The 27,455-nt window shown below is 28.3% G+C and overlaps 5 protein-coding genes across 5 annotated transcripts; 3 read left to right on the top strand and 2 right to left on the bottom strand.

Moving 5' to 3' along the window:
- Nucleotides 1-989: 989 nt before the first annotated feature.
- LOC139098847 (uncharacterized) lies at nt 990-2,851 on the bottom strand. Its single transcript, XM_070651190.1, has 4 exons — nt 2,498-2,851; nt 2,327-2,431; nt 1,384-1,443; nt 990-1,317 (listed from the first exon to the last, which is right to left on the bottom strand). The coding sequence occupies exons 1-4, from the start codon at nt 2,525-2,527 to the stop codon at nt 1,183-1,185; spliced, it is 330 nt and encodes a 109-aa protein (XP_070507291.1). The 5' UTR covers nt 2,528-2,851; the 3' UTR covers nt 990-1,182.
- A 3,006-nt stretch (nt 2,852-5,857) lies between these two features.
- LOC139098850 (uncharacterized) lies at nt 5,858-7,089 on the top strand. The gene is made up of 4 exons (XM_070651192.1): nt 5,858-6,038; nt 6,161-6,246; nt 6,729-6,793; nt 6,854-7,089. The coding sequence occupies exons 1-4, from the start codon at nt 6,009-6,011 to the stop codon at nt 6,904-6,906; spliced, it is 234 nt and encodes a 77-aa protein (XP_070507293.1). The 5' UTR covers nt 5,858-6,008; the 3' UTR covers nt 6,907-7,089.
- A 244-nt stretch (nt 7,090-7,333) lies between these two features.
- On the top strand, nt 7,334-9,501 carry shrb (charged multivesicular body protein shrub). The gene is made up of 3 exons (XM_070651152.1): nt 7,334-7,637; nt 7,883-8,311; nt 8,371-9,501. The coding sequence occupies exons 1-3, from the start codon at nt 7,457-7,459 to the stop codon at nt 8,436-8,438; spliced, it is 678 nt and encodes a 225-aa protein (XP_070507253.1). The 5' UTR covers nt 7,334-7,456; the 3' UTR covers nt 8,439-9,501.
- Nucleotides 9,502-10,035: 534 nt separating this feature from the next.
- On the bottom strand, nt 10,036-10,911 carry LOC139098825 (MICOS complex subunit Mic19-like). The gene is made up of 3 exons (XM_070651156.1): nt 10,712-10,911; nt 10,372-10,622; nt 10,036-10,317 (listed from the first exon to the last, which is right to left on the bottom strand). The coding sequence occupies exons 1-3, from the start codon at nt 10,821-10,823 to the stop codon at nt 10,108-10,110; spliced, it is 573 nt and encodes a 190-aa protein (XP_070507257.1). The 5' UTR covers nt 10,824-10,911; the 3' UTR covers nt 10,036-10,107.
- Nucleotides 10,912-14,809: 3,898 nt separating this feature from the next.
- LOC139098886 (uncharacterized) lies at nt 14,810-27,031 on the top strand. The gene is made up of 9 exons (XM_070651261.1): nt 14,810-14,925; nt 19,342-19,522; nt 19,868-19,999; nt 24,430-25,677; nt 25,740-25,939; nt 26,003-26,065; nt 26,120-26,270; nt 26,330-26,659; nt 26,736-27,031. The coding sequence occupies exons 1-9, from the start codon at nt 14,890-14,892 to the stop codon at nt 26,855-26,857; spliced, it is 2,463 nt and encodes an 820-aa protein (XP_070507362.1). The 5' UTR covers nt 14,810-14,889; the 3' UTR covers nt 26,858-27,031.
- Nucleotides 27,032-27,455: the final 424 nt, after the last annotated feature.

The raw sequence follows: 27,455 nt of genomic DNA, 5'->3' as shown, positions 1-27,455 counted from the left end.
ATCTGGGACAAGTGCAACTTGCATGTGCAGCAGCAGCTACCTCAATAAATGAATTTTTGCAGACTAACAAGTAAGATTTTTTATTATTTTAATTTTATAGTTAATGTCTAACTGACTTGGGTTGTAAGCGGTTAAGGTCGTCTAGCTTTTTTTTCTGCCGTTGATTGGAATTTTACCATCACTAAAGTCAATGATCTAATTGAATGTAGGCTTTTTAAAAAAAGACCTGAATAAAAAAAAATTTATTTTATTTGACACGATGTCAAAAATTGGCACTGCAAACGCTTCCTCATATTATAAAAAATACGAATGTCCAAAAATTTACTTTCAATGACTTCTTGCCATTTGAATTATATCAATAAGAATTATAATTTATAAAGATCATGTTAATGCAAAATTTAAATATTTATCCTGTCAAACTACAATACGTTATACATACTTCATAGATACTATCATTCCATAGACACTATTCCATCTTATTAAATAAAAATGTTCCGTTTTTTGTCAAACCGGTCTAATAATGCGCAATAAAAAATTGCCAGTGATACGTTTCTTCTTTTGAATATTTTCAATTTATATTACACACAAGTTCATGGTTATTGCAAAAACAAATTTCATTGTCAGATTGCTACTTCAAACATGTCATTAAACTTACCTGCATCTTTTTTGCAACAACATCTTCCAGAGTTCTATAACCTTTAATCTATGAAATAAAAATAAAATTGAAATATTAAGTTGCGGTGCTGAAGATTATAAAAAAAGAATAAAGTTCCTATTATATTCGCAAATCAACTCAAAACGTAAGAAATAAAAAAAAAGTAAAAATAACTTAAACTTTTCATACATCTTTGAGTATAAAATAGAGCGTATCACATTTTGCGTAATCGTAATCATTATTATTATTATTATTTCATAGTTCTTTTTTTCATTATTAACTGTAATGGTTTATAGTCACACACAATCTTATAATGAATGTCAAAAATTGGTAATTTAAATTTTTAAAATTTGTCTTTTTAATTCCATGTTTTTTATAATTTAAATACACATTAATTTAGAGATATCTACAAATTGGCTTATACATATTTCTCGTAACAAAAAAAGTTTAGAATGTATTTTTGGCTATTTATCTATCTAATTTACAGTCACATCAATCAATAAGGAAACTTAACAGTAGATATTTAATTATGGTTGAAGCAGGTTTAGGCCTTGTAAATGGCCGTCATCTCGAATGGCTTGTTCGTGTTCTCGTTCTCGATGTCTTCCATCAATCCCTTGGCCTATTCGCTCTAAATATTTTGCTGCTCTGAATCCATGAAGCTAATTGAGAAGTGTAAAAAAATAGTAATGAAGTACTAATCAAAATCAAATTTCATTCAATATTACTTCATAGTACTGTTCTCGTCTTAATTTGGCTACTTCTGGATCAAAATCCCATTCTGTTTTCTAAGGAATTAAAATGAAACAAATTATTATTTTTAATAATGTAAAACTTTCATGCTTGTTTATTGTGTATAAACAATCAATATTAAATTTAAGCTCTATACAACTCATTTAAAATTATTCGTCTTTTCATTGCCTATAATTACCATTCACAATTTGATAATTTAATTTCATCACTGTTAAATAATGCTCTGTTATTGTGATTATAAAGTAGAAAATTTTTACTTTCTTCACTAATTTTCGATCTCTTAAATGATCAACATCTACAACGATGCATTACTTCAACAAAAAGTAAAATCAAAACCGAAAACAATGTTCAAACGGCTTTAACATGAATTACATTTCATTTTTCCTACATAATGTATATTTTCATTATAAGCCATAACATTATTTTTTGCATAATCATCAAAAATACTTCCAGTTTTAAAATTTTGTAGTTAAAAAACGTAATTTTTAAAAATGTTCATCAATCAGTCAATTAACTATTTTTTGCATTCAATTGATCTCTTTAATTTCTTTTTTCAGTTGCATAACTCAAATTAGATAACTTTTACCATAAAATAGTGAAATGTGGATATTAAGCCGATCTTCCGATGTTTCATTGAATCTTTATCGAAATTAATTTAATACACAATTTAATTGAATAAAGGAACTGTACGTATTAAATATTCAATTTTATTAATATACAAAAATGACACATTATTGTTATAGAAATATGTGTATGTCTAACACACAGTCGGTATTTTTAGTATGTGAAATTACTCTACCTTGGCGAAATTTAGATTTCATCAATTTAGTTTTTTTTTTTTTTTGCCCGCATTTAATTATGCTCTAATTTTTACAACTAGCATTATTTTTCAATTTTTGTTCATAACACTGGACTTACCTGATGAATAAGCGGTAAGCCTGCCACATTCCATTGCAAAATATCCCTTACTAATGAAAATACACCACATTCACACTGATGATGCCCAATGATGACTAGCATAGACTTAATAAAAAAAATTAAAAATAAATAAAACACTTAATTTCACATTTTAAAAGAAAAAATATTTACCACCAAAAACACATTTCTAATCGAGACCATAATTTAATTTTTGTACAATTTGAGACAATTTATTAAATATTTATTTAATAAAAAAAAACTAGTTTATTCCTTATAGATGAGTTTGTTCAAAGTTTTCACATCGAGCACTCAGTTTATACTGACTTCTAATTTTTTCAACATCACCAGAATTATTCACTGCGTTGCGACTGTTATGGTATGAGCAATATACATTATTTCCGTTCGAAGAATATGTGTGAATTGCAGTACATTGCACTGACCATAATACAATAAAAATATCAAGTTATTAAGCATTGCACTTAAGATTTTCTTTCTTGATTGGTCGATGCATCGCTGCAATTATAAGAATTTGTTGTGGCTTAATGTAAAGTTACCTTAACACTAAAAGCAGTAAAACAAATTTTCAAAAGAAACATAATCTATAGTATACTGAATTCGTAAGAAAACTGTACACATACATACACACCTGCAATTTTCTCTCAATACAGCTCCAAAAAAAATACAAAACATGTGGGGTTGAAGAAAAAAAAATTATTAAAATAGCGTAATCGATCATAATTGATTTTTAAATTGTTTGAGGTCAACATAATGCATTATCTCTGCTATCATCAATTGATTTTCTACAAATATCAAAGTTTAATTAATAACAGCCTTTAAATTTTTTGCGATATAATTAATCTCAGGGAAAAATTTAGAGTATAAACAATTGAAATAAACTCAACTATTTGCACAACTTAAAGCACTTTTTTAGATTCACGCATTGTTTTAAATGTCTTGCGTATCTTATGTAACAGTGGTGGGCAACCTTTTATATTTCACGGAACACCTCGAAGGTAAGCTTCGATCAAAACCGCACACGCCATACGGTTCATGATAAAAATGTTTGCGGTCACACTATTGTGCCGCGTCACATTGGTTACACATCGCTTTGTACAATTTGACCATGTTTACTTCACATAAAAAAATATTTGAAAGCATGTAGCGTGCATATTTTTAGAATTTAATGATGAGTTAATCAAAATAACAAACATTGAACGATTTTAATTATTCATTTAGGAAATAAAGCATTATTTGCATAGTCTTAAAATTTCAAGTTGGTAATTATCATTTACCTATTTATTTTAAACTTACTAACGGAATTTTATCTTGAGATTTATTTTATTAGCTGTATTAATTTACCTTATATTTTATTTGGAACTCAATAAGCATTATACAAAGCAAACAACTTTGAAAATCACAAATGAAAGGAAAAGTATTTCTGCTAAAATTAAAGTATTAAATATTATGCGGATAAAACATTGAGGAAGGTAAACATCAAAGAAAAGGTCATTAAACGACTTTTTTTTTGGCTTACATTTAGTTTAAGTCTACCAGTAGTGTTTCTTCACCTTAAAAACTTTTAAATTCTCGAACCATATAATGCACGCAAAAACTTGTGGAATTCCTTAATTACTAGGTACTTTTAGCAATTTACATCTGGGTGTTTGTTTCATATGACATGATCAAAATCTTTTATAACTAAGGTCTTAATACAATTAGAAAATGTTTACGTTCATAGTCTAAAATTAAGCATAAAAAAAATTAATAATTCATTTTATTGCAATATGTGCCTATATAGGCTTCTTCATTTAAAAATTCTTATCCTTGTATCAATAATATGACATTTGTTATTGCAGGTCAGGAAAACTCAGATAAATGATTGAATTTACTTTCAAACCACATTTAATAAGTATGTATGCAATATTGTACATTTTTACACAGAACATTGATCAATAAAGTGTTACATATATACAATTGAAAGTTGTATTTTACAAGCATATTTAACATAAATTTTGAAATTAAGGTTTGTCTGTGGAACTTATCATCGTTAAAATAAAAAGCTTAGAAACACGATCAAGTATAAAAGTACGTGCCAATATGGAAAAGGTTTATTAATGGCCCAGATAAATTGCAAATTAATTGGACTTTGATCGCTTGATCTTCGTGGTGCATTTCCAATGCATTTTAATGAGTGCAATAGTGTAAATTTAGTATTATTGTTGATTATAATGCTTGTAAATCATTGGAATATGCACTTGATCACTTGAACTTTATTCTCAATTTCAGTAATTTATTATCTAATGAAATAGAGCTTGCTTCATTGATATTCGTCAGAAATAAGTCATAGGAAGGATGCAATTATTAACATCAAACTTTTTTACTCATTTATTTCAGCATTTCTGATCATGCTCATCAAAAACTAAAAAAGCCAAATATTGAACAAGATTTCGTTAAAGAAGTTAAAATTAATGTGTCATTTATTATGTAATACAGCTAACTGACCGACAATAAAAAGAAATTGCACAACTATTGTGCATTGTCGAAGAGAAATTTTTGCTGGATATTGAAGGAATATGTAAAAGACAACACTGATGTGACGCATTAAGACCTAAAGAAGTTCGCAAAACCCGTTTAAAGCAACCTTAACACGACCTTAACGTAAAATTTCTCTTTTTATCTTAATTTGTTTTCTAGAGCAATAAACTTTTCATTACACGACCCTTTTCGTGTCGGTCGCAGAAATTACCAATTAAGCATCGCAATTTCTCAGACAAGTTTTACTCCAAAATATCATTGCTAAAAAATTTTTTGCATAACTGAAAGGCGTATTAAATATGTTGAAGAAGCTTTTTCTTGTGAACATGGTTATTGAACCACAGATTGTGTGATGAATTTTGTAAACTTAAAAAATTGGAAATACCCATGCAATAAAATGAAGCTTTTGTGATGTACATATTATACAATATAAATGTCAAGCATTGAATACCGACTGTAATACTTTAATAAAAAGATGATTAACAAATTAAAATGTTATATGTTTATGTATATTATGTGTTCTTGTATCCTAGAATAACACGGTCGATCGTTCTTGGTAGCAGAATTTTAAAATCATCTTTATTTAACTAAATCAACACTTTATGCATGGAAAGCATGTAAATCTTTGCACGTTTACAGATCGATCGTGATGAACGGCATGTAAGTACAGCATGGATGAATCGCAAAAATCTTTATTACGATAACAGTCAAAAGACAATAACCTTGCCAGAAAATTGAAAACAATAATCTTCAAGTGTTGATCAAAAGCTTTTGTCACTTAAGAATGAGTACGTGATAAAATAAAGTGATGAATTTTCAACACTTTAACATTTAAAGATTCGCAGACAATCGAAAAAGCACAAATATTACTACCTACATAGGATATACGAACAACATTGGTAGTGTGTGGAAGAAAACTTTCACTTTTGTACCGTGCTTTTCTTACCTAACTTAACAGCAAAGAAACAACGAATGCTCAGTTTAGTATTGGTTCAAAACGCAGACGGTTAACATCGTTTTCTTGTATAACTGTGAATATCAAAAGAAAAAAATTGCTTGCTTCATTTTACCTCTTAATCTAAATTCAATAATAGCACTTGTCCAAGAAAGTTTCTGGAATTTTACGTGATTAAAATATTTTTTCAAAATGAAATCAGCAAACCTTTTTATTCTTGTTGTGAGTTCTAAATTCTTCTATATGTTTAAAAAAAAATAATAATAATACCCAGTAAAAATGGGTAGCATGGATATTAATTGAAAATTAATGGATCTTAAAATTATTTCTTTGCTATATTAAAGATCATTGGTGTCCTTATGATGATTATAATTCAGGAAGTAACTGCACAATTGCAGCCAAGAGCACCTAATTTCCAATATTTTGAAAGGTTTGTAATTTTAAGCTGTTAACTTGTAATACCAGAAATAATGTGTTACGTAATGAACTTGCTAACTGACATACATTTTGGCTCATATTTTTCTGCAACAACAAAGCACATGTAGTCACAACAACAATATTTATTTTTGAATGGTAAATTTACAATCGCAATCAGGTTATTGAATTATGGAAGATAAATTATTCAACAATAGTAAATCTAAAACTCACACAGTGATTTTGTGCTGGATCGAAAAATAAATATGAGAAGTCATATTCTTCAAAATAATTAAACCTTAAAATTAGATGATGAATTTATACCAAAGTTAATTAATTACAAATCGAGAAGAATATTTGAGAAGAAGAAGTTAAAATGAAATAGTGTGAAATACAAGGACAAGGTTTTTTAAAGTTCCATTCTCATGACCATCAAAAATTATTTATTATTGTTAATACACACTGCAAATAGATTCTGTATGTTGTTTTTTTTTATAGGCCAAAATACAGATACCCATATTATGATATTCATGGAAAAGGCAAACTTCTTTATGGATACGGAGGTAAAAAATTAATAAAAATTAAAGAATTCAAGAAAAATAACTAACTTTATTTTATTCAAGGACCTGAATTGTATCAATACAAGAGCTATTCACCAATTGAAGGAATTCATTAACGTGACATATTCATCAGAAACATAATTTGATAATAAAAATTTTCAAGAATGTAGTTCGAGCTTGGAAGACTACAGACAGACATCAATTTGTAGTAATTGCAAACTACCAAATATTTATTGTTAATTATTTTATAAGATTTTTCATTTTTTTACAATAAATTCATTCTCTGAATAAGTTTAAAATTTTGTTTTTTACTTAGGGTAATTATTGTTTATCATTTGACTTGACGAAATGGATAGTTGCTTCCAAATTATGATACTAAAAATCAATGGAATCCTTCTAAGTAAAAAATTTAAATTTTGTTTCATTAAAAAAAATTGGTTGAATTTAAAATTTTTTTATAAGCAACTCAAATATTAACGGATTTAATATTTTTAAAAAATTAATTGTACCGATTCAAATCGGTTCTATTTATGAATCATAGTAAATTTTCATTTGAAAATAAAGAAAATTTTAAGAAAATTAATTTACGCATTAATACGAAGGATTATAGACATAAATTAATTAATCGTTTTTTGTTAGTTGAGTGTACATACTAAATATATAAAAATGTCCTTTTTTAAGAACCTGTTTGGGGCGAAAAAACAAGAAGCAGCTCCGTCTACATCAGAAAGTATTCAAAAATTGCGTGATACGGAGAATATGCTATTGAAGAAACAAGAGTTTTTAGAACAAAAGGTCGAGCAGGAGCTTGATATAGCAAAGAAGAATGCATCCGCAAACAAAAGGGGTAATGATTTTTTACTATCTTACAAGTCCAATGACTAAATTCGATTTATCACAATTATTGACCTTCGTATAGAAAAAATATATCGTACATATTAGTCGCATTGTTGTTGTCATATTTTTCTTTCTTCTACATCTGTGACGAAATTATCACGATTCCAATTTTCTCCGTTCAAAAACTTTGAAGATGAAAATTGGTTTACTCTTTTATTACCACTTGTTAACTTTCTATTTTTAATCATATTCCAGTTGCACTTCAAGCATTGAAAAGAAAGAAGAGATACGAGCAACAGCTAGAACAACTTCAGGGTACATTAACCACTATCGAAACTCAGCGAGAAGCTTTAGAGAACGCAAATACTAATGCAGCTGTATTGGATACAATGAAAGGAGCTTCTGATGCACTTAAGAAATCACACAAGGATATGAATATTGACAATGTTCACGAAATGATGGACGATATTGCAGAACAAAACGATATTGCTAATGAAATTTCCAATGCTATTTCATCTGGCATTATTTCGTCTGGCGTTGATGAAGATGAATTGGCTAAGGAATTAGAAGAATTGGAGCAAGAGACCTTAGATTCAGAATTACTCAATGTCACTCCGACACCAAGCAAATTGCCGGATGTACCAAGTACCGATTTACCAACAGCATCCAAGGAGAAGAAAAAAGGTAAAAAAGCAAATTTATTTATTCATTCATTAACTAATGATTTTTCATCATCATTTTAGCGAAACCTGTTGCCGCTGAGGATGATGAAGATCCAGACATGAAAGAACTTATGCAATGGGCTAATTGAGCTGTTTATGCCTGATGATTTTTCCAAAAAGAAAGATTTTAAAAAATTTAATATGAATAATAATATTATTTAATCCAAATGAAACGCTAAAGCCTCCTATTAAAAAAATAAATGTAATATTTGTATTTTATGTAGCATCATGATGGTAAATTAAAGGAATGATAAGAATGTTAGATGACGATGTTTTACATATTTTACAAATCTTACTCATATTTTATTATTATCCTCTATGTATTTTTTTCACACATAGTTTCATCATATTTTATTTTGGTCTTTGTGCTAATAATTATAAATGAAAGATAAAGAAAAGAAAAAGAAGTTAAGCAATTTATTTAAAAGTGCTTCGGATCGTATGTTGAAGATCAATAAAATGGTCCCAAGAATAACAATTTAACAACAGTGTAAATAAAACAAAGTTATATTTTACAAGAATATAATGGATAGATATGTACTGAATATAAGGAGATTTTTTTAAAGAATTGAGTCATCGAGAATTCATTGGATTAAAATCATTTTATTTTATTTTATTTTTTTCATTTTTTGTTATAGAGCACTAAAAAATTATTGATAACCAATTTTGAAATAAAAAACTTAAAAAAATTAAAAAATATTGGCAATAGTTATACTTATTTTTATAGAGGATTAATAGTAAGGAACTTCTATAAAAATATATATAAATTTAATATTTGCTTCTTGGTTTCTCCTACTAACTGGAAAAAATATAGTTTCATACTTAAATTTTAAGTAAACTCAATTGTTTCATGTAGAAAGTTGCATAATTTTTGCAAAGCTATTGCATATGTCATAAAAGTCACGTTAAGCTTAATTTTTTTTTAAATGTCTGATCGAAAAATTTCATTTTCTTTCACCCTAAAATATATAATATGTTTAATTGAAGATGCGATATGAATATAAAGTAATTTTATTGGCTATCGAATGTAAAAGAAATTCAGTCATTTAAACTTTTTAACACAAACAGACAACATCACAGAAGAAAATGGTAAAATTGTCATATTGATAGAAATTAACTGCTAAATAAATTATTTTCAACATTTTATAGAAATTCTATTTAATCTTATTATCACTTCTATTGACTGCTGTCGTAAATATCCAAGCTACTTTTGACTGGAGTAACTTAGATTTGGTGAATTTTCAATATTTTAAATATAAAGCAACCACATCAAAACCAATATTTTTCAAATCCAACGGAAATTTGTATTCTATCCGCCAAATTCCTGAAAAACCAAGTAAAATTGAGGATTTTATCAACAGGGGTAAGGCAATGTACAAGTATATAAAAGGAGTTGCACTTGGAACAAACGAAGAAAGAATCAAGACTCAACACATTGTAGATCCAGATATGGGTGAAAAATTAAGTCAGCAATATCAATTTAAGCATGGAAAACGTGCAGAGAAACTAGTTGAATTTTTAGGGACTGGCCCCTCTCATGAGAGCTTGAAAAGTGCCAATGTAATTTAATAAATTTCCAATAAATCTGTTTTCTAAAAATCTACAATTAATTTTTTTAAGGACGGATTCAATTTTTTAAGGTTTTTAAATGCTATTTTATATTTCTTAAGTAAAGATAATCACAAATTTCCATGTGAAATTTACTTTTCAAAAAACATTTATTTGCACACGATTAGCACAATAAATTAAAATAAATTTCTAAGCAGATGGTGCTGGTTTTTTGTCATCAATCGCCGTTACTCGAGCACGATTAATGCAGTTCATGAAATTTTGTACTTCACCAGCACATTTTAACGTTTCTGTTGGATTTTTGCGATAACAATCTATAATTCGACTCTTAAACTCCTGGCATGGTGGAGCTTGATTTGCAAAAGATGAATGTTTGAAACGATTCTTCACTTCAGCGATCTAAAATATCAAAAAAATTAGATATCAATGTCTAACATTTAAAAAGGCACTTACTGTGTCATTGAATTCTTTTTCAAGTATCTTATTATTTTTCAAAAATTCATCTTCCTGCTTCTTTAGACGCTCTCCCCAATACTGATCATTTGCCGACAATTCTGCTTCTTTCTCTTTACGCACTTGCATGGCTGTTATTGTAGGAGCCGATTGATAGATTACAGTCTGCATTTGAGAAGGAATCACGGGAACTTGAACTGGCTGCTGTTTTTGTTGTGCATCTCTTATTTCTGCCTTCTTAGCTTCCCTCTCTTAGTTTATATCAAAAGAAAAAAAAATTAATCAAGATTTGACTAAGAAGAAAAAAAGTGTATGTTATTCAATCACAACAAATTTTCACCTTTTTGCACATCCTTTTTTAAGCGAGAAACTACATCTTCACTGATGTCAATTATTCCACTTGATTCATTTTCAAATGACACTGTTCTCGTTTTACTCTGTCCTTTCCCCATTAGTTTCTAATTGTGAAAAAATTAACAAAAATTATAATCACAAAATCGAAATTTTCGACGAGGAAATTGAAGAAGGGGTACACAGAATATTTCAATTTGAACCGATTGAACCGGATCAAAAAGTATAAACAAAACGATTGTCAAGCATACCTAAATATTTAAAAATATTATAATTATGTCTCGAAAGGAAGCTTTATCACAGTTTATAAACCAAATTCATGGACGAGCTGTTGTTGTAAAATTGAACAGTGGCGTTGATTACAGAGGTGTGTATCCATCTTTTATTAAAGTTATTTCTGGTTAATTAATTTTTATATTTTTATTTCTTACAGGTGTTCTGGCTTGTTTAGATGGCTACATGAATATAGCTTTAGATCAGACAGAAGAGTACCAAAATGGTCAGTTGAAGAATAAGTATGGAGATGCATTCATTCGAGGAAACAATGTTTTGTACATCAGCACTAGCAAACTGGTTAAAAAATAAACTAATTAAGCTAAATTAATGATAAGGAAATAATAAACTCATGCCAATTTCATAAATCCAAACATAAAAATCCCACAAGTTTATAATTTTAAGTACAACTGTAAAGATTGAGAAATCTGATCTTAAATACAATAATAAGATGAGATGGTATTTGATTGATATCTTTATTAAAAGAAAAGAAAAGAATATAAAAATGGATTGTAAGTATAAAATTCACACGAAAATCGAATCAAAACATACAATGCTATTCCGAATTTTCTTATTGATTTCATTTATCTTAACCGTTATTTTACTTGGTCAACAAGAATCATCATTAATCCATAAACTACTTCCTATTCACTTTTCACCATATTATTTATAGTTTCGCCAGTCAGTCGTAAAACCATCGACAATTTACGGAATCTTAATACGTTTAATAATGGATCTTTATTTTGAAAAACTGATTGATAGACATTGAAGTCATCACTACATTCATTTATTTCCCGCAGAACTCAACCGGAATATCTATTGATGTTAAATATTTCTGAGGATGGAGATCATAAAGCATTGAAATAAAACTGGAAATTAGTATTAAAGAGCGAAATTTAACATGTAATATGGGTCACTAAAAGATTATTAGATCTGGTTCTTAGCTAGATTTATGCACATACATAGTTTTTAAATTACTTTGTGTGGTGCCAATAATTTAAGCATCCATGGCTTCTGTCTAGCTCGTTTAATCACCAATTGTTTGAAACTTTTATTTTGACAAATAAAGAATGAAGACTGAGATTTTTATTTTTAATACTACAGTCCACCGACTGTTAGACCTAATCGTTGCTGAAATATTAAAATAAATGTTTCTAAAAGGTTTCTTTCATTTTTGTTTAGTGGTTCTTTATTCTTATTTGCAACTGCTTCGAATCGTCATAAATCAAGCAATGATACTATAGACACTGGTATACTGGCAATGAATTCAAATTCCAAAGTTTTCTTCTTCAGACATAAAGTACTGGAATATTTTAAAAACATCACACAGAGAATAAAAATCCATCTACTTTCTTTTTTATGTAAAAAAATCGTTCTTTGGATAGGCGCAAAAATCTTCACCATGCTATGGCGTTCAATTAAGTCACGAATGATGTTAAAGCAAAGCGAAAAATCAAGATTATAATAAATATTGTAAAAGAATACGATAAATTACTGTTATTGCATTGGAAATTCTTGATTGAATTTTGGATGTAACTATTAGTTGAAATTCAATAGTAGTCTGTCTACTAAATTTGTTGAATGACCTTTAAACTGTTCGATTATGACAAAATGTTTTTAGAAAAATTGAGAATATAGAAAATCATAACTATATGAGAAAATTTTCACCGGAAAATATAATTGTCCATACTTTAACATTAACAATTTCTAATGTCAGTCAAACACTTCCCATCTTTACATTAAATTTTTTTAATTAAAAAGTGAAATTTTTGAGCTTTGAATTTAACCTTTAGAATGATTAGAATAATCATGACTTTGATTAACGTTGAGAAACCATTACATAGGTTAATAATTTGATTCCTTCTATAATTTTTCTTTGAGAAAACAATGCACTGTAGAAGTATTTTATAATCTGCAATTCAAACGCAGCATATCATGTAGCAAACCTCAAAATCAACTCTTTAATTCAGCGTATCACACAGATCCGTTAAAATAAAGATTGCAAATTTACATTCTACTTCATCATAAAACAATTTTTGCATTAAAGGTTTGTGCTCCTGGAAAAGTTTTCCTTCAAATAATAAAAGAATTTCCTAAGTCAGGCATTAACACAAAATACGCATCACTAAATAAATTTAAAATATTTTATGACAATTTACAGCGAGAAAATTTTAAAGTAGAAAAGAGTGAGAGAGAAAGATGAACAGATTATGTAAATTATCGTATAGGAAGTGCAAAATCATTCTTTAGTTGAAACATAATTCGAATCAATTCAAGCGGATTATGGAAATGTTATGATAATTGAAATCAGTATCAAGTTTTTTTCGCTTAGCATTTTAAAGCTATAGACAGCAAAAAGGGTGCAAAAAATCTTTTAATTTCTCACACATGAAATTTGTGAATAATTTACACTCTGGAACTTTATTTATATATATATTTTTTTTTGGAAATTAATGGAAAACCAAATACACAAAATGAAATGTAATTCATATTTTTATTTAATTTGATTATTTATGACCTTAAACTTGTAAATTTTATTCATAAAAGATTAATTGAAGCATTCAACTGTTTATAGAGATAACTTTTCACATTAACCACAATGCACAGAATGCAGTCCCGTTTCCTCTACTACTTTTCTATTATTTTATGTATGCAAAACACCCCACTTCTGAAAATAAATAATGTAAGTAGCAGAACAATGACTTTTCAATCATGATATGACAAATCAATTCGCACCACTGTTTGATTATAGATGAAGCGTGAATTTCTGATGTATGTCAACTATAGAATATTGATTTTTTTCATAGAATTTTATTTAACGCTAAGACATGCTGCATAAATAAAGATTAGAAAGAATTTTTCTACTTTTATTTTACATAAAGGAATTTATAAAAGATTGCGGAAGTAAAGAAACATTTTTAGAAAAAATAAGCAATTACATGTGTTGATTCTGCCTACGTTTGCACCACTCTCACATTTTTTAAAAAATGCTGCTGCTGTATCTTAAAATGAAAACTAATGATAAGAATGAGAAGTAAAAAAGAAGAGCAAATTCATATGAAAACTAAGATGAATACATATGTTGGTCAGTGCATAACACATGTGTTTCATATTTTGATCTTTTATTTTCATCATGATTATTATCATGATCATCATCATTATTATTGGTAATGAAGAAGTAAAAAAAGAGAGATAAAATAATCTAAAGAAGAAAGAAAGATCCAGCAGAGAAAAGAAAAAAAAAAGAAATGAATGGAAAGATGAGAGAGCCAAATGCCTTTATAAAAACGTATATGCGGAAAATTACTCTTTTTCCAAACAGAAATAATCGCACGCTTAACACTCACACAATGTTACCGACTCCTGTTATTTGAAGCCGCACTTTAACAACATTTGAAACTCAAAGTGAATCATAATGTGTAGAAGGCAAGTGAGCAAGCACTATAACCATGGAGAAAGAATTTTTCCCACTGAAATTGTGAAGAGACGATGTGATAGAAATGCTTCACAGAAAGCAGAGAATCATTTTATGTTTAACATCGGTAAAGAACGGTTGTATTTTTAACATTGCGCACTGATATTAATAAGGTCGATAATCAATGATAAATTAAGCTATGATTTAAAAACATACCTACGTTAGAATTGTGAAATACAAATTAAAAGTAAAAAAAAATTAGTAGTCATAAATCTGCATAGATCTAACACCAAAATATTCAATAAATATATGCTGCTAAAATATAAAAGAAAAAATCATCAATAAATACAAGCTATCTAGTGATTAAAAGTTTTGTGAAAAAGTGTGGGAAAAAAAATAGTCTGTGGAAATATCTTTTTCTAGAAAAATTTGTTTTTTTGAAACATATCTGAATAATAAATGAACATAAAACAACAATCATGATGGTATATGGATTAAAAGCACTTGTTCTAGTGGTATGTTCTCTTTTTTTAATTCTTCTCTTATTTCTTTTTACACTATAGCTACGATTATATTTACCGTCATTTGAAAATATCGGAAGCGTGAATTAAACGTTAATAAATCAAAATGAAAGATAAAGTTCTAAATCATAACTAATTATTATCGATCATTCATATTCACAGTTTAATCAATTGCGTTAAATACCAATTTGATTAACGGAAAATGAAAATTTTCAATCAATCGTCAAGTGCCTTTTCTTTAATTTCAATTCTTTAAATGGGACTGGGTCAGCATACAATGAAGCATTTAGTATGGTTTTTTTAAATAAAAATTATTGGAAGAAACACTTCTTCTTTATAACTTTCTTTCTTTATTTTTGCCAATTCAATTTGACCGTCTTCCGGACTCCTTAAACGTTTTTCAAGCGTCAAATTTATGTCATTGTATTTCATTTAGCATGTCACATATTCTTGTACCTATTAAAATTTTCTCGCAGTAATGATGAATGTATGAAAGCATCTTTAGGAAACATCATGAACTGAGGCAATATTTTCATTATCCATATTATCATCTTTCTATACTTTTTGGAAATATGTATACACTGACTTTTAGTTCACTCATTACTGTAAAAATTCCATTGTGAGAATTAGAAGAGCTATTTTTATGTGAATGATGGCATTAACATTTTTATGCACACTTAGTGAATGGTAAAGAACAAATCTTATGGAGATGAAAAAAAGTACATGTTTTTCCACAATTTCATTGTTTTTCAATATTTTTTATGGCTGATTGTAAATTTTTTGAAGTTATGCTTCTGTTCAGTTGAAAACAAATTTGAAATCAAGCATCATTAAAAGCCATTAGCATGATTGCTGCACTCATTCAAGGGCAATTGGAATTAAATCTTAAACGGAAATTTTATCTTATTGAAATTTCAATTTTTACAATAGTTTAAAAAATTGTGCATGGATGAATGAGAGGTATATGTTAAGAGGTATTAGATCGTCATCATCATTTGTAATTTATGTGACGATGAAGAAATAAAATTTAATTTTCTTACGCTTGCATTCATATTTTTTATTTTTGTTGTGCATATGAGACCGTTATAACACTTTTCCCATAAAGCTCAATAAATGATTAATAAATTTCTAAAAGCAATATTAACTTCTAGTCTTCTAAAGAACGGATTTATTTCATCCGACGGATTTAACCATCAGATTCTCAAACATGATTTTTAACGTCATAAACAGTATTTTATTTTTCTTAGCACACTTCTACCTTTCCACTGATTCAGTTTGATGGATAATTTCTGTTTCACATTTCTTTATGCTATAAAATCTATATAAATTGAAAATCAATACCGCACATTCATACATAGATGTATGATATTTATGTTATCTTGAGAGCCATTGACAAAAAAAAACTATAAAAATATTTCACATCGGAAGTATGTGTGAATGTGAAGCCAATCAATTTTACAATTAACTTCATTTCATTTCATTTTTCATTCGCAAAAATCAGTTTATTGTATTGATGTGCTCATGCATATAAAATATTCTTTTCAATATAAATAACTTTCCATGGTCATAAATTTAATGCAACCAAAACCTTTCAATGAAATAATATGTCACAACGGTGCCATTTAGGATGACAATTTTTGTGAAAATTCTCGTTGACAAAATATAATTTATTGCCTTATGAGGTATGCCTAGATAATAAAAAAAATCCAAAAATTCACTGAACTTGTTAAGTCAACAAACTTACTACATACATCAAACAGCAAAAATGCTTACACATTTATTATTTTTCTCATATTAAAATGTGAGCATAATAGACATTTATAATGTAATTAGTTTCATTCTTTCATTGATTCATTTCTACTCATTCTCTTGAATTAGACCTGGGAAGAAGTAAATTACTTTTGCTCCGTTAGTGAACAATTCTAAATTACAATTATGCCTCAGTGATATAACAATTAAAAAAAAACTCTGGAGCTCATCATCTTGTGATGAAATTTTCATAAACAAAAGATTGTCGTTGACATATCTTTCTTTAACTTCTGTAACTAAAGCTTTTACTAAAGACATCTTAAGCGTAGAACGCTTTTCCATTTATCGATACAAATTCTATATTAGTCTGATTGTAGTATTATGGATATTGGGGAAATTTTTTAAAATTATTGAGTATTACTGAAGAAATCTTGATTAAATTTGGATCATGAGAACAAGAAAACTAAGATTATAGTAAATCATAATCTATACAGAAACTACTGAAAAACAAATTTATTGAGGCAAAATTATACGTTATGAATAAGCAAAATTGCTTGGATAAAATTATCTTCAATGAGATGTGGAAATTAAATTAGTATTTTAGAAGAAAATTGTCGGTCTAATTTTACAATAATATCAATGCAAACATTATTAAGGTTATAAGTGCAAAAATCTCACTTTTTTACTTTCGTTTTTTGTCTGCATTAGCCTGATAGTTTTATCATTGATGTTCCGGAAAATTTTCCTTTAACATCATTCTGTATTTTAATTGAAAAATGGCATTGCCATTCTACATAAGAGCTTTTAAGCACTTTTGAAGTGATCTTTTCAGATAATTATTTCGTCTTTTTAAAATGTACGCATACATGAGATGGTCACGTGATTTTTTCAGAGGCCAGTCCTATATTTTCAAAATTAATACATCTTCTCAGGGGATGATTATATAACTTGGTGTATTTTTTAATCGTTATCGAATTAAACGTTTGATAACTTAGGAATTATCTGGAATTAGTCATTTTTTCAAAGATTTAAGTTATGTTCCGATTAAATTTTTTCCTCTGCTTCATCCTTAATCTTTGATATTCAAGTCAAAAAAAAAAATAGTAAAATAGTATGTTCTTAAACTGAAACTCGGGAGAAAATCCACAGGCAAAACTGACCTCCTTTATCAACTTAAAAATTTGAGTATCTCTGATCACTTTCCCGAAAAATGCAAAAGAATTACACATGATTGTTTTTTTTTTTGATCAGTTAAAATTTTTGATCACGTAAATTTTGATGTTTAGCTTTTAGAAAGATTAGAAAACAAGTACTTAACTGAAAATTTCAACATATGGATGTTTTACGCTTGCCTTTTTTAGCTCTTCAGAGTGGTTTTACTTCAATCGTATCGTAGCATTATAATCTTTTGAAAATTTACATTTTCTACATTTTTTCAACAAGAAAAAGTTTTAATGGGAGACTCTTGCAAATTCATAGATGAATGCTATAGGCCAGTGGAGGGAAACCTTTTTTGTGTCACGGCACATTTGTTTTGAAAATGTTCGCAGCACACCAATTTAGTATTTATGTTCAACATTATGTTGATCCATCATTAATCTAAGAGTATTCTTCCAAAAATCTCAAAAATTTAGCTCTAAACTTTACATTTTTGCTCTTATTTCTAAATTTTCCTAACTACCAAAATCTGGAAATATCGCCTTTCTTTAGTTATTTTGAAAATTTTCGCGGTATACCTGAGATTTTCACGGCACATCAGAGCACCGGTACACAAGGTTGCCCCCGACTGCTATAGGCAGAAGCAAATACCAAATAAATTATTTGCTTCTAACCATGTCCATTCACAATTATTATTTTATCGCCTATAAGTTCTCTCAATACGCTTTCATTGCCATTGAAATCATTGGTGCATGTGAGCATAAATAAAAAGTCTATTTTACTATATTCATATTGATATTGAATAAAAATTTCCATTGAAGAAATACAATAACATAACATAACATTGGTACATTGAATGGTCTCTCTCAGATTGTTTCATACTATGTTCTTTTTATGGCATCAAGTGCATCGATATAAAAAATATACAGATTCGCGAGAGGAAAAAATTTAACTTAATTTCTTTTCGCTCTCAAATTACATTTTCCTCAACTTCGAAGACGATAATCGTAAACGGTAAAAAATTTCTTTTCTTTTCGATTATGAATTTATTTTTTTATTAGTTATCTACACATGCTAATTGTGTGTCATATGAACAAGATTATAATTTTTGTAATTAAACTACTTCTGGTCAGATGTGCTTTGAAAATACCGTTGCATTTTCACTTATGAAAGAATGCGAAGCAAGAAAGCTGGCTTCCTCAACATTGAAAAAGAAAAGTGAGAATATCACAAATCGTTTTGGTTAATAGTTAAAGACTGTTCATTAAAAGCAAATGCACAATTCTTGTGATACATTTCTTGATATCATTTAATGTATCATAATATTAATTGTGTAGCGTGCTTGGTATATTTTATTAGAAACGATATTTCTTAATAATTTACATTAATTTATCACGAAAAAAATAAGAAAATCTAGTTGATTATTTTACAATTAATCTTTGATGGATGTAAAATTTTGAAACAGAAATTTGTAATAAATGACAATTTACTCCAATATTTTAGATATTCTCATCATTATTCGCAACACCAGCAAACGCGGATCAAACAGAAATTAAACTTGGACATGACTGTCATCACGATATGGATTGTTCAGATCATATAAAAGGAAGCTATTGCTCATTGGGTGGAGTTTGTGAATGTTCTCCTTTTTATGTTGAGCTGAATGCAACAGTGTGTTTGTCATGTAATTTGATTAAACTTTGCTATTTTAATGAAAATATTTAAAAAAAAGAAAATATTTGCTTTAATAAGAAATAATATTCTAGCTGTAAAATGCTTATGAATTTGTGGTGCTTAAGAAGAAAAATATATTAGATATAAACAAAATTACCTAAATAAACAGACAATATTAGTATTAGTGATAACATCAACAAAAATGAACTAAACTCGTCAAAGACTTATTTAAATTCTATTTGTCTACAGTTTTTACCTCTCCCTGGTCAGAATACCAAAAAGTAAAGCAAATAATTTTTTTTTTTTGAATTTTTTCTACAGCTTTTTTTGTTTAACACTTTTTTTTTCAATATAGCTCAACTTCTTGGTAATGACTGCATAAAAGATGAACAGTGCTCTATGCGTGTGGCTAATAGTGGTTGTTTAGATGGTGCATGTCGTTGTACTGAAGGCTTTCTACAGTTTCGTAAACACACATGTTTGCTACGTAAGTGTTCAATTCTGTTTTTGTTTTCTCAGTAGGTCATCGAGAATTATTGTCATGAGTGGGTAATCTCTACCGGTCTCTACCAAAATAAGAAAATAATTTTGGAAGATGCCTAAATTTGTCATTGAATTGCCAGCGAATTGCTTTCTTACATTCATTATACACTTAAAAATCATCAATAAATTTGTATTTGAAAACATACGCATACTTAAGCGTAATTATTTGACAGTTTACTTCTAAATACTGTTATAATGCATGCATAGCACTCCCTCCACAAAGCTGCTCGGAATTTATGCAAATAAATATTTCTGATGTGTAATATTCTTCAACAAAAGTACATCTTTCTTTTCATTATACGTAAAATTGATGATGTTTTCCAAAGGTCATAAATGTTATCTCATTTGTTAACATACTTATGCTGCATAACATTATATTTCCTTCTAATAAGCTAATGGGAAAAAAAGTTCATGCAATTCTTTTTAATCAAATTTTTGATTTCAATTCCAATTTTGTATGAGTTATATCCTAATTCATTTAAATATATGCAACATAATCCATTTTAAACTTTCTATAATCCTTGAGATGAAAATGAAATGCATAAATTTGAATTATTGTAATTTGTTAAATAATTCTCTATTTTGACAACGACGACCTCGTACCAAGTTAAAGAATTTCCTCTTTTATTTTATTTTACATTGTCTGTTTATCTTTTACCCATTTTAATTTTCCTCTAAAAAAAAGAAATGAAAATTATATGTAAACAGTTATGATGCCTCAAGTAATTTCATTTCATGTATTTTCTTGGACAATTGCGTTATTCTCTCATTCATATCTGGTATCGTTTGAGAAAAAAAACTTAAATAAGAAAAAAATTTAATTGTAGATGAACCCACTATGTCATCATATATTCACACTCATTTAATTTCAATTTTTTTACCATGGCTATTCAAAAAAGATGTCTAAGAAAAATTTTGTAGTGGGTAATTTTACCACTTGTTTTTATTTAAACACAACAAAAATTAAAAGACTATTTCGTGAAAAACACTGGAAAATTAAAGAATTTTGTCCAAAAAAAATCTTAATTCGCCCTAGCATCAAACTATCTGTTTCAACAAATTAGACTATTTTAAATTTATAATTTTTAATTTTAAAACTTTAATTTTAGTTTTTCTATGGAAAATTTTTAATATTAAAATTTTAAAATTAAAAATTTAAGTTTTTAAATTTTAAAATTTTAGTTTTAAAATCTAAAATTTAGTTTTAGGTGCTATGTTAAAAACTAAAATTTAGATTTTTTCATACAAATCTAAAATTTAATTTTAGAATTTTTCTAAGAGTGTACAAACTTTAAAAAATTCAAAATTTAAAATTTGTATTCCTGCTGGTGTGAATATTGTTTCTGGAGTAAAAGTTGTAAGTTTTTAAATAAACAATAGAATACCTTATCTTAATTCCATGAATCATGAAAAAGTATGAGCATTCCGCAAAGAGTATAATTTAATAAAAAGGCATCCAGAATCAGATAATTTACCCAACAATAAGAAGAAATCACATGCTTCGATCCTTTTTTGTATTGTGTGAAAAGCATGAAGATGCTGATCAGATTACCTCATTTCTATTTTTTGTCTAAGCAAACTTTGTCATGAATGATTTAAGATACAAGTGTGAAGGATAATTGAAACAAATTCTCTACTAACAATTCAGAAGTGATGATAATCAATCAAATTGCTTTCTTAGCACGCAAATGATTATGACACAAAATTAATCTGAGCAGCTCAAAATACGATATTAATCAATTTCCGTTGTAAAAGTTACTCAATAGATAATTTTGATTAATCATGCTCACACTGGATTAATTCAAGGGGGAGGAACTTACATTTTTTCATGTAAATGCTAGGTGAAATTCATGTAAATGCAGGTAAATGCATTTGCATGTGAATGCATGTAAATGCAGGTAAAATGTTGCAGGTAAATGCATGTAAATGCAGGTGCCATAGAAAATGAAGCAATAGATCGGAATTGCCTCGATTTTCCTATAGATGGGTGGAAAATTCCCGGAAAAACCGATTTCTCCTCAAATTTCTTACTTATGAATAAAAACCAAACGATAATAACCAGTAAATTGGTGTTTAAAAGTAGTCTTGAAAAAAAAAAGTAATAGTTTGAAAAAGTTCAATTTTTCCTTGATTTGGACGAAAATTACTCAGAAAAACCGAATTGTTCATTAGTTTTCTTTAAAAGTCAATCGAAGCTTGACCTATCCGCTTAACCTGATCCCTTTTTGTAAAAGCTTGGCCTACCTGAAATACTTTTTAGAGCATGTGTAATATATTCCAAAATGCTGGATTTTAGTTTTGAATATAGATCAGGAAATTCTGGATCTTATTAAAACTGTAAAATTGACTTGGATACACTTTGATGTTTTGTACAGAGTTGTTACATATCGATATTACTAACAAAGGCAAAAATCTATCTTATTTAACTTTAGAAAGGAAAATGAAATCTGCCTCCTTGAAAGTATTTAAGTATAGGTACATAATTTTTTCTCATTCCTACAAAAAACATTATTTATCTACTCGAATTTAAACAAGTCTATGTAAAGGCAAAAACTATTGTCTTTGGCTATATAGTGACTAGGTATAGCCTTTCTAAAGCAAGTCCAGAATCAGATAATTTACCCAACAACCCGAAGACAGAAATCACATAATCTTGAATGAGTATAATCTTCGATCCTTTTTTGTATTGTGTGAAAAGCATGAAGATGCTGATCAGATTACTTCATTTCTATTTTTTGTCTAAGCAGACTTTGTCATGAATGATTTAAGATACAAGTGTGAAGGATAATTGAAACAAATTCTCTACTAACAATTCAGAAGTGATGATAATCAATCAAATTGCTTTCTTAGCACGCAAATGATTATGACACAAAATTAATCTGAACAGCTCAAAATACGATATTAATCAATTTCCGTTGTAAAAGTTACTCACGATAGATAATTTTGATTAATCATGCTCACACTGGATTAATTACTATATCTTTTTGTAACAATTACCTTCATCATACATCATCTTCCCTAATTAAACGCAGCAATAAGAACAAGAACAATAACACCTATTATACTTAGAAAATTTGATAACTGAAAATCTCTGGATGTTATTAAACATGTGGGTAACAGTTGTAAATGAAATGTGAGAAGATGAAAGACGTTGAAAGAAATGTAAAAAATGTTTGTTATTTTTTGGAGTGGTCATGATTTAATTCTATTAATCTTTTCTTCCTTCTCTTTTGCTTGTTTTCTTCGCTGTATTTTTTTTTTTTTTTTTTTCATGACTTGCATCCAGGTTAATGGATATTCGGAACTTTATTCAATGATAATTAACATAAGTATAATACGATAGTAATGATGGAATAATAAGTCTCATCATTTTTTTCGTGATTCACACTAAAACACATAATTTTCCTTTCTTCAGTAAATAGAACATCTTCATCGTGAACTTCTCAATTCTCAAACTTCAATTCTCATACCAAAAAAAAGTGAAAATTTTGTTAAATGAAAATATGTATGTACCTAGCTTAAAACAAAAGAAAGGCATTGAAAATGTGCAAATTCATGACATTTACCTGATCATTACTATATTTATATTTTTTTTTTCTAAAATATATATTCACATGGTGCAATTTCTTCTGCCATCATGTGAATTAGGTCAAGGGGCCATTTGAACTTCCCTCATCATTCTTATTATTACCTACAGTTTTTATTATTGGATTGAATTCCTCCAATTATTTTGACTTTATTAAAACAATCTTCAATAAAATTTGCGCTTCTTATTCTTCCTGTTTTTCAATCAAGAGTCATAGATCCAAAATAAAATAAAATTTCTATGAGTTTTATAATTGATTGATATAAAGATGATCATGAATAAAAATTGTGTAATAAGATCACAGATGCGATAGAATGTTTGATTTCAGTTATATGCTCATTTTCAACTCGTTTTCATTTCTCATTCTTCCAGTTCTCTTCTTCTGTTGTATTCTTTATGACTTTAAATGATGTACAAAAGTCGATCATTCATGTATTACAACGTGTGCGATTTATCGAGAAAATGAAAATGTAAACCGGCAAACTGCATTTCTTAAACTGTCATCTAGTCCGTTGTTTACGAAAATAGAAAATTATATTGGAACAATGAATTATAAAATGACCTAATTAAAAGCGGGATGCCTTGAAAAAAGGCCTTGCTGATCAAAATTGAAATTTGGTGCCAAAAATATAGTAAGGTTATCGGTAAATTTATTTCAAAAGTGCTAAATGGAGCAAGAATTTTCTTTTTATTCTTTTTTTTTTTTTGAAGCACAAAGCAATTCAATATTTTTTTAACCGGATGAGCCAATTTTATTAACTCTTCTTTACTTTTATAATTCATTATAGCTGCACAACCTGGAACTGTATGCTATTCCAATCATCACTGTAAAATGTGGGATTTAAATTCGCATTGTGACTTTTTAATACCAAATCTTTTTGGTCGATGTCAATGTTCATTACCTGCACGATTAAATGGGCTAAATTGTACAATGGAAAATGAAGAGCAAATAGAAACGGACAATACAAAATTCATAAATTCATTATCGGAACTAATATATCCGCAAGGTCATGAAAACCATGTCACTAATTCAGTGACAGAGGAAATTTCAAATAATTTAATAGACACAACACATAATATACAGGAATCTGCAAATGAAAATGACTCATTTGATTATTCACAAGAATTATCGGGACCAATCGACATAAATACAGAAAATAATCAAAATGAGGATGATGAAGATCATTATGAGGACAATGAAATTCCAGATGAAGATCTTGAGGTTGAAATTATTCCACATGAAACCGAGCAATTATTGCAACAATCAGAGCATTCAAATCAATTGATACATCCAGATGATAATACAGAGCATACACAAATTGATGAGGAAATAACAACAGAAGCATATGTTGAGGAAATAGAAAATCAATCAAATGCAAATGATGAAGGTAATCAAGAAAAAAATACTAATGATAATAATAATCAAGAAATTGACAGTGAAAATACAGAGAAACCAATAAGTGAAGAAAGTACAACGGTTGTACATGAAGTTGATGAAAATCTTCCAGATACAACACAATCTGTTGTGATTGATCGTGAGAATGAAACGTTAGAACATAAAACAGTAGCAGAGGAAGAGAATATTACAGAAAAGCAACATATAGAGAATAATTTTGTTGATGAAGATGAAATAGCAAAAGAACATAATAAAGAAAGTAATAATACGAATGAGGATTCAGAGGTGGTAGAATCTACTACGATTATTGAAGAAAAACATGTTGCGCCTTCAGAAAAACCTGTTGAAAATGAAAGTTTTGCAGAATCACATGAAAATGAAGCAAATGAAAGAATTGATGTAAATGACCCACAACATTCTACTTATTCCACGTTAATCAGTGAATCGTCATCAGTAACAGACATTCCATTAGATGCAACTACCCAATCTATAATTGAATTTACGACAAGGACAGCTATGATTGAACCAAATGCAGAAATTTCATCAACCATCTTAAATTTTATTAATACCGAGCAAGCTCCTGAAATGACCACTACACTCTCTTCACTCATCACTGGAGACATAGTAAAAGATACAAGACGTAATAATTTGAAAAACTTTAAATTTCTACAAATTAATTAATAATGTTGAAAACAATTACAGAAAAAACCAATCGTTTGGACCTAGATAATTTAGCAGTATCATTAGGTTTACCTTGTGAGAATGATAATCAATGTCAACAAGCAGATTCATACTCTTACTGTAACGAAAAGAACATTTGTGAATGTGAAGCAATGAGAAGTTCGGCCATATCAAGTGAATGCTCAGCACAAAATCGGGGATGTGCGGAAGGAACATTCCAGGTGATAATTTTAAAAATAGTAACAGTTTTGGAAGGAAAATTTAATTTATCTAATTATTAATAGTGCCGTTCAAGTGGTGTATGCATTTCATGGTTCTTTGTCTGTGATGGTAGAGCTGACTGTAGCGTGAGTAGTAACAAAATTAAATGTAGAATTAAATTTGAAAGTAATTTTTTATAGGATGCATCAGATGAAGAATGCTCGTTTTCAATGGACACAAAAATTCATAATGGTACACATGATTGTCCACCACAGTCGTTCAAATGCTATCGTAGTGGAAAATGTGTTTCTAAAGCTGCATTATGTGACAAAAAAGTACAATGTCCAAACGGTAATAAATGTTCAATAATTTTATGCATCATTTAAAAAATAAAAATTTCAATTTTTTAGGTGAAGATGAGGAAAAATGTGACTTTAGAAAATCAAGAAGATGTCCAGAAAATACATTCCCATGTCGAAGTGGTGAATGTCTACCAGAATATGAGTTTTGTAATGCAATAATATCCTGCAGAGATGGAAGTGATGAGCCACCGCATTTATGTGGATCAGATTTAATGATCTCAAATGTTTTCCAAAGAACTTCTGCTTTCCCGGCTGCCAGAGGCAATCGCTATTGTCCACTAAGATGTGGCAATGGACGCTGTAGAAGTACTGCAATTATTTGTTCAGGACGCGATGGTTGTGGCGATTCAACTGACGAAAATAATTGCTCAGTTTGCAGTAAGTAGATTGAACTTTCCTGAAATAGAATATGAGTTAACTACCTTTATTTTTTTTGTTATTTTGTTTAAAATAGGATGTCCAGCACCAGTATCATTTGAATCACTTAGTACATCAGAAACAAATCAACAATCAAATTTTAAGCAAATTCGTAAAAATCGAATCGGATGGTTTCAATTCTTAAAAAGTTTGAGCTAAAAAGCACAAGATTGAATTATTCAATAAAATTTATAAATCTGTAAATTTTTGTGCCAGTCTGTTCGTGTGTCTGTATAGAAATTCTTAATTATGTTTCATTAATTTTTATTCATAAATGTCCTCAAATTGGCTATGATTTTATTAATAATATAGATAATTTTAATTGGAAATCATGGGCACTCATTTCAAAACAAAATATACTTGTATGTAGTCAACTGTTTTAAAGTACTCTGACAAAAGATATGGATAGATATTAATTAATTTATGTAAAATATTGTGTTATAAGAATTAAGTTATTAAAGTTTCCGTACAATAAAATATAACTTAAAATTAATAAAGCAATTTTTTTCCACATTTCAGCAGTTATTTTTGAAAATCACGTTGTAAAAATTCTCTCATATATTTTACGTTTTTCAAAATTTATTTGCTCACCTATACATTCAAGTGTTTTAGAGTTCTACACTCTACACCGCTAAAACTGTTTTTTTGGGAGCTGAATGAATTCGTATGAAAATGTGATAAGTCCTATCATCATTTACAATTATTTTTGTTATAAACTTTGCTTTTTAACATTTTAATGACCAATATTTACCCTGTC

The sequence above is a fragment of the Chironomus tepperi genome, unplaced genomic scaffold, assembly GCF_022539635.2.
Source record: "Chironomus tepperi strain 1889 unplaced genomic scaffold, CSIRO-AGI_Ctep_v1 contig_454, whole genome shotgun sequence".
In the NCBI taxonomy this organism is placed as follows: Eukaryota; Metazoa; Arthropoda; class Insecta; order Diptera; family Chironomidae; genus Chironomus; species Chironomus tepperi.
This window is presented reverse-complemented; position numbering and strand designations above follow the sequence as displayed.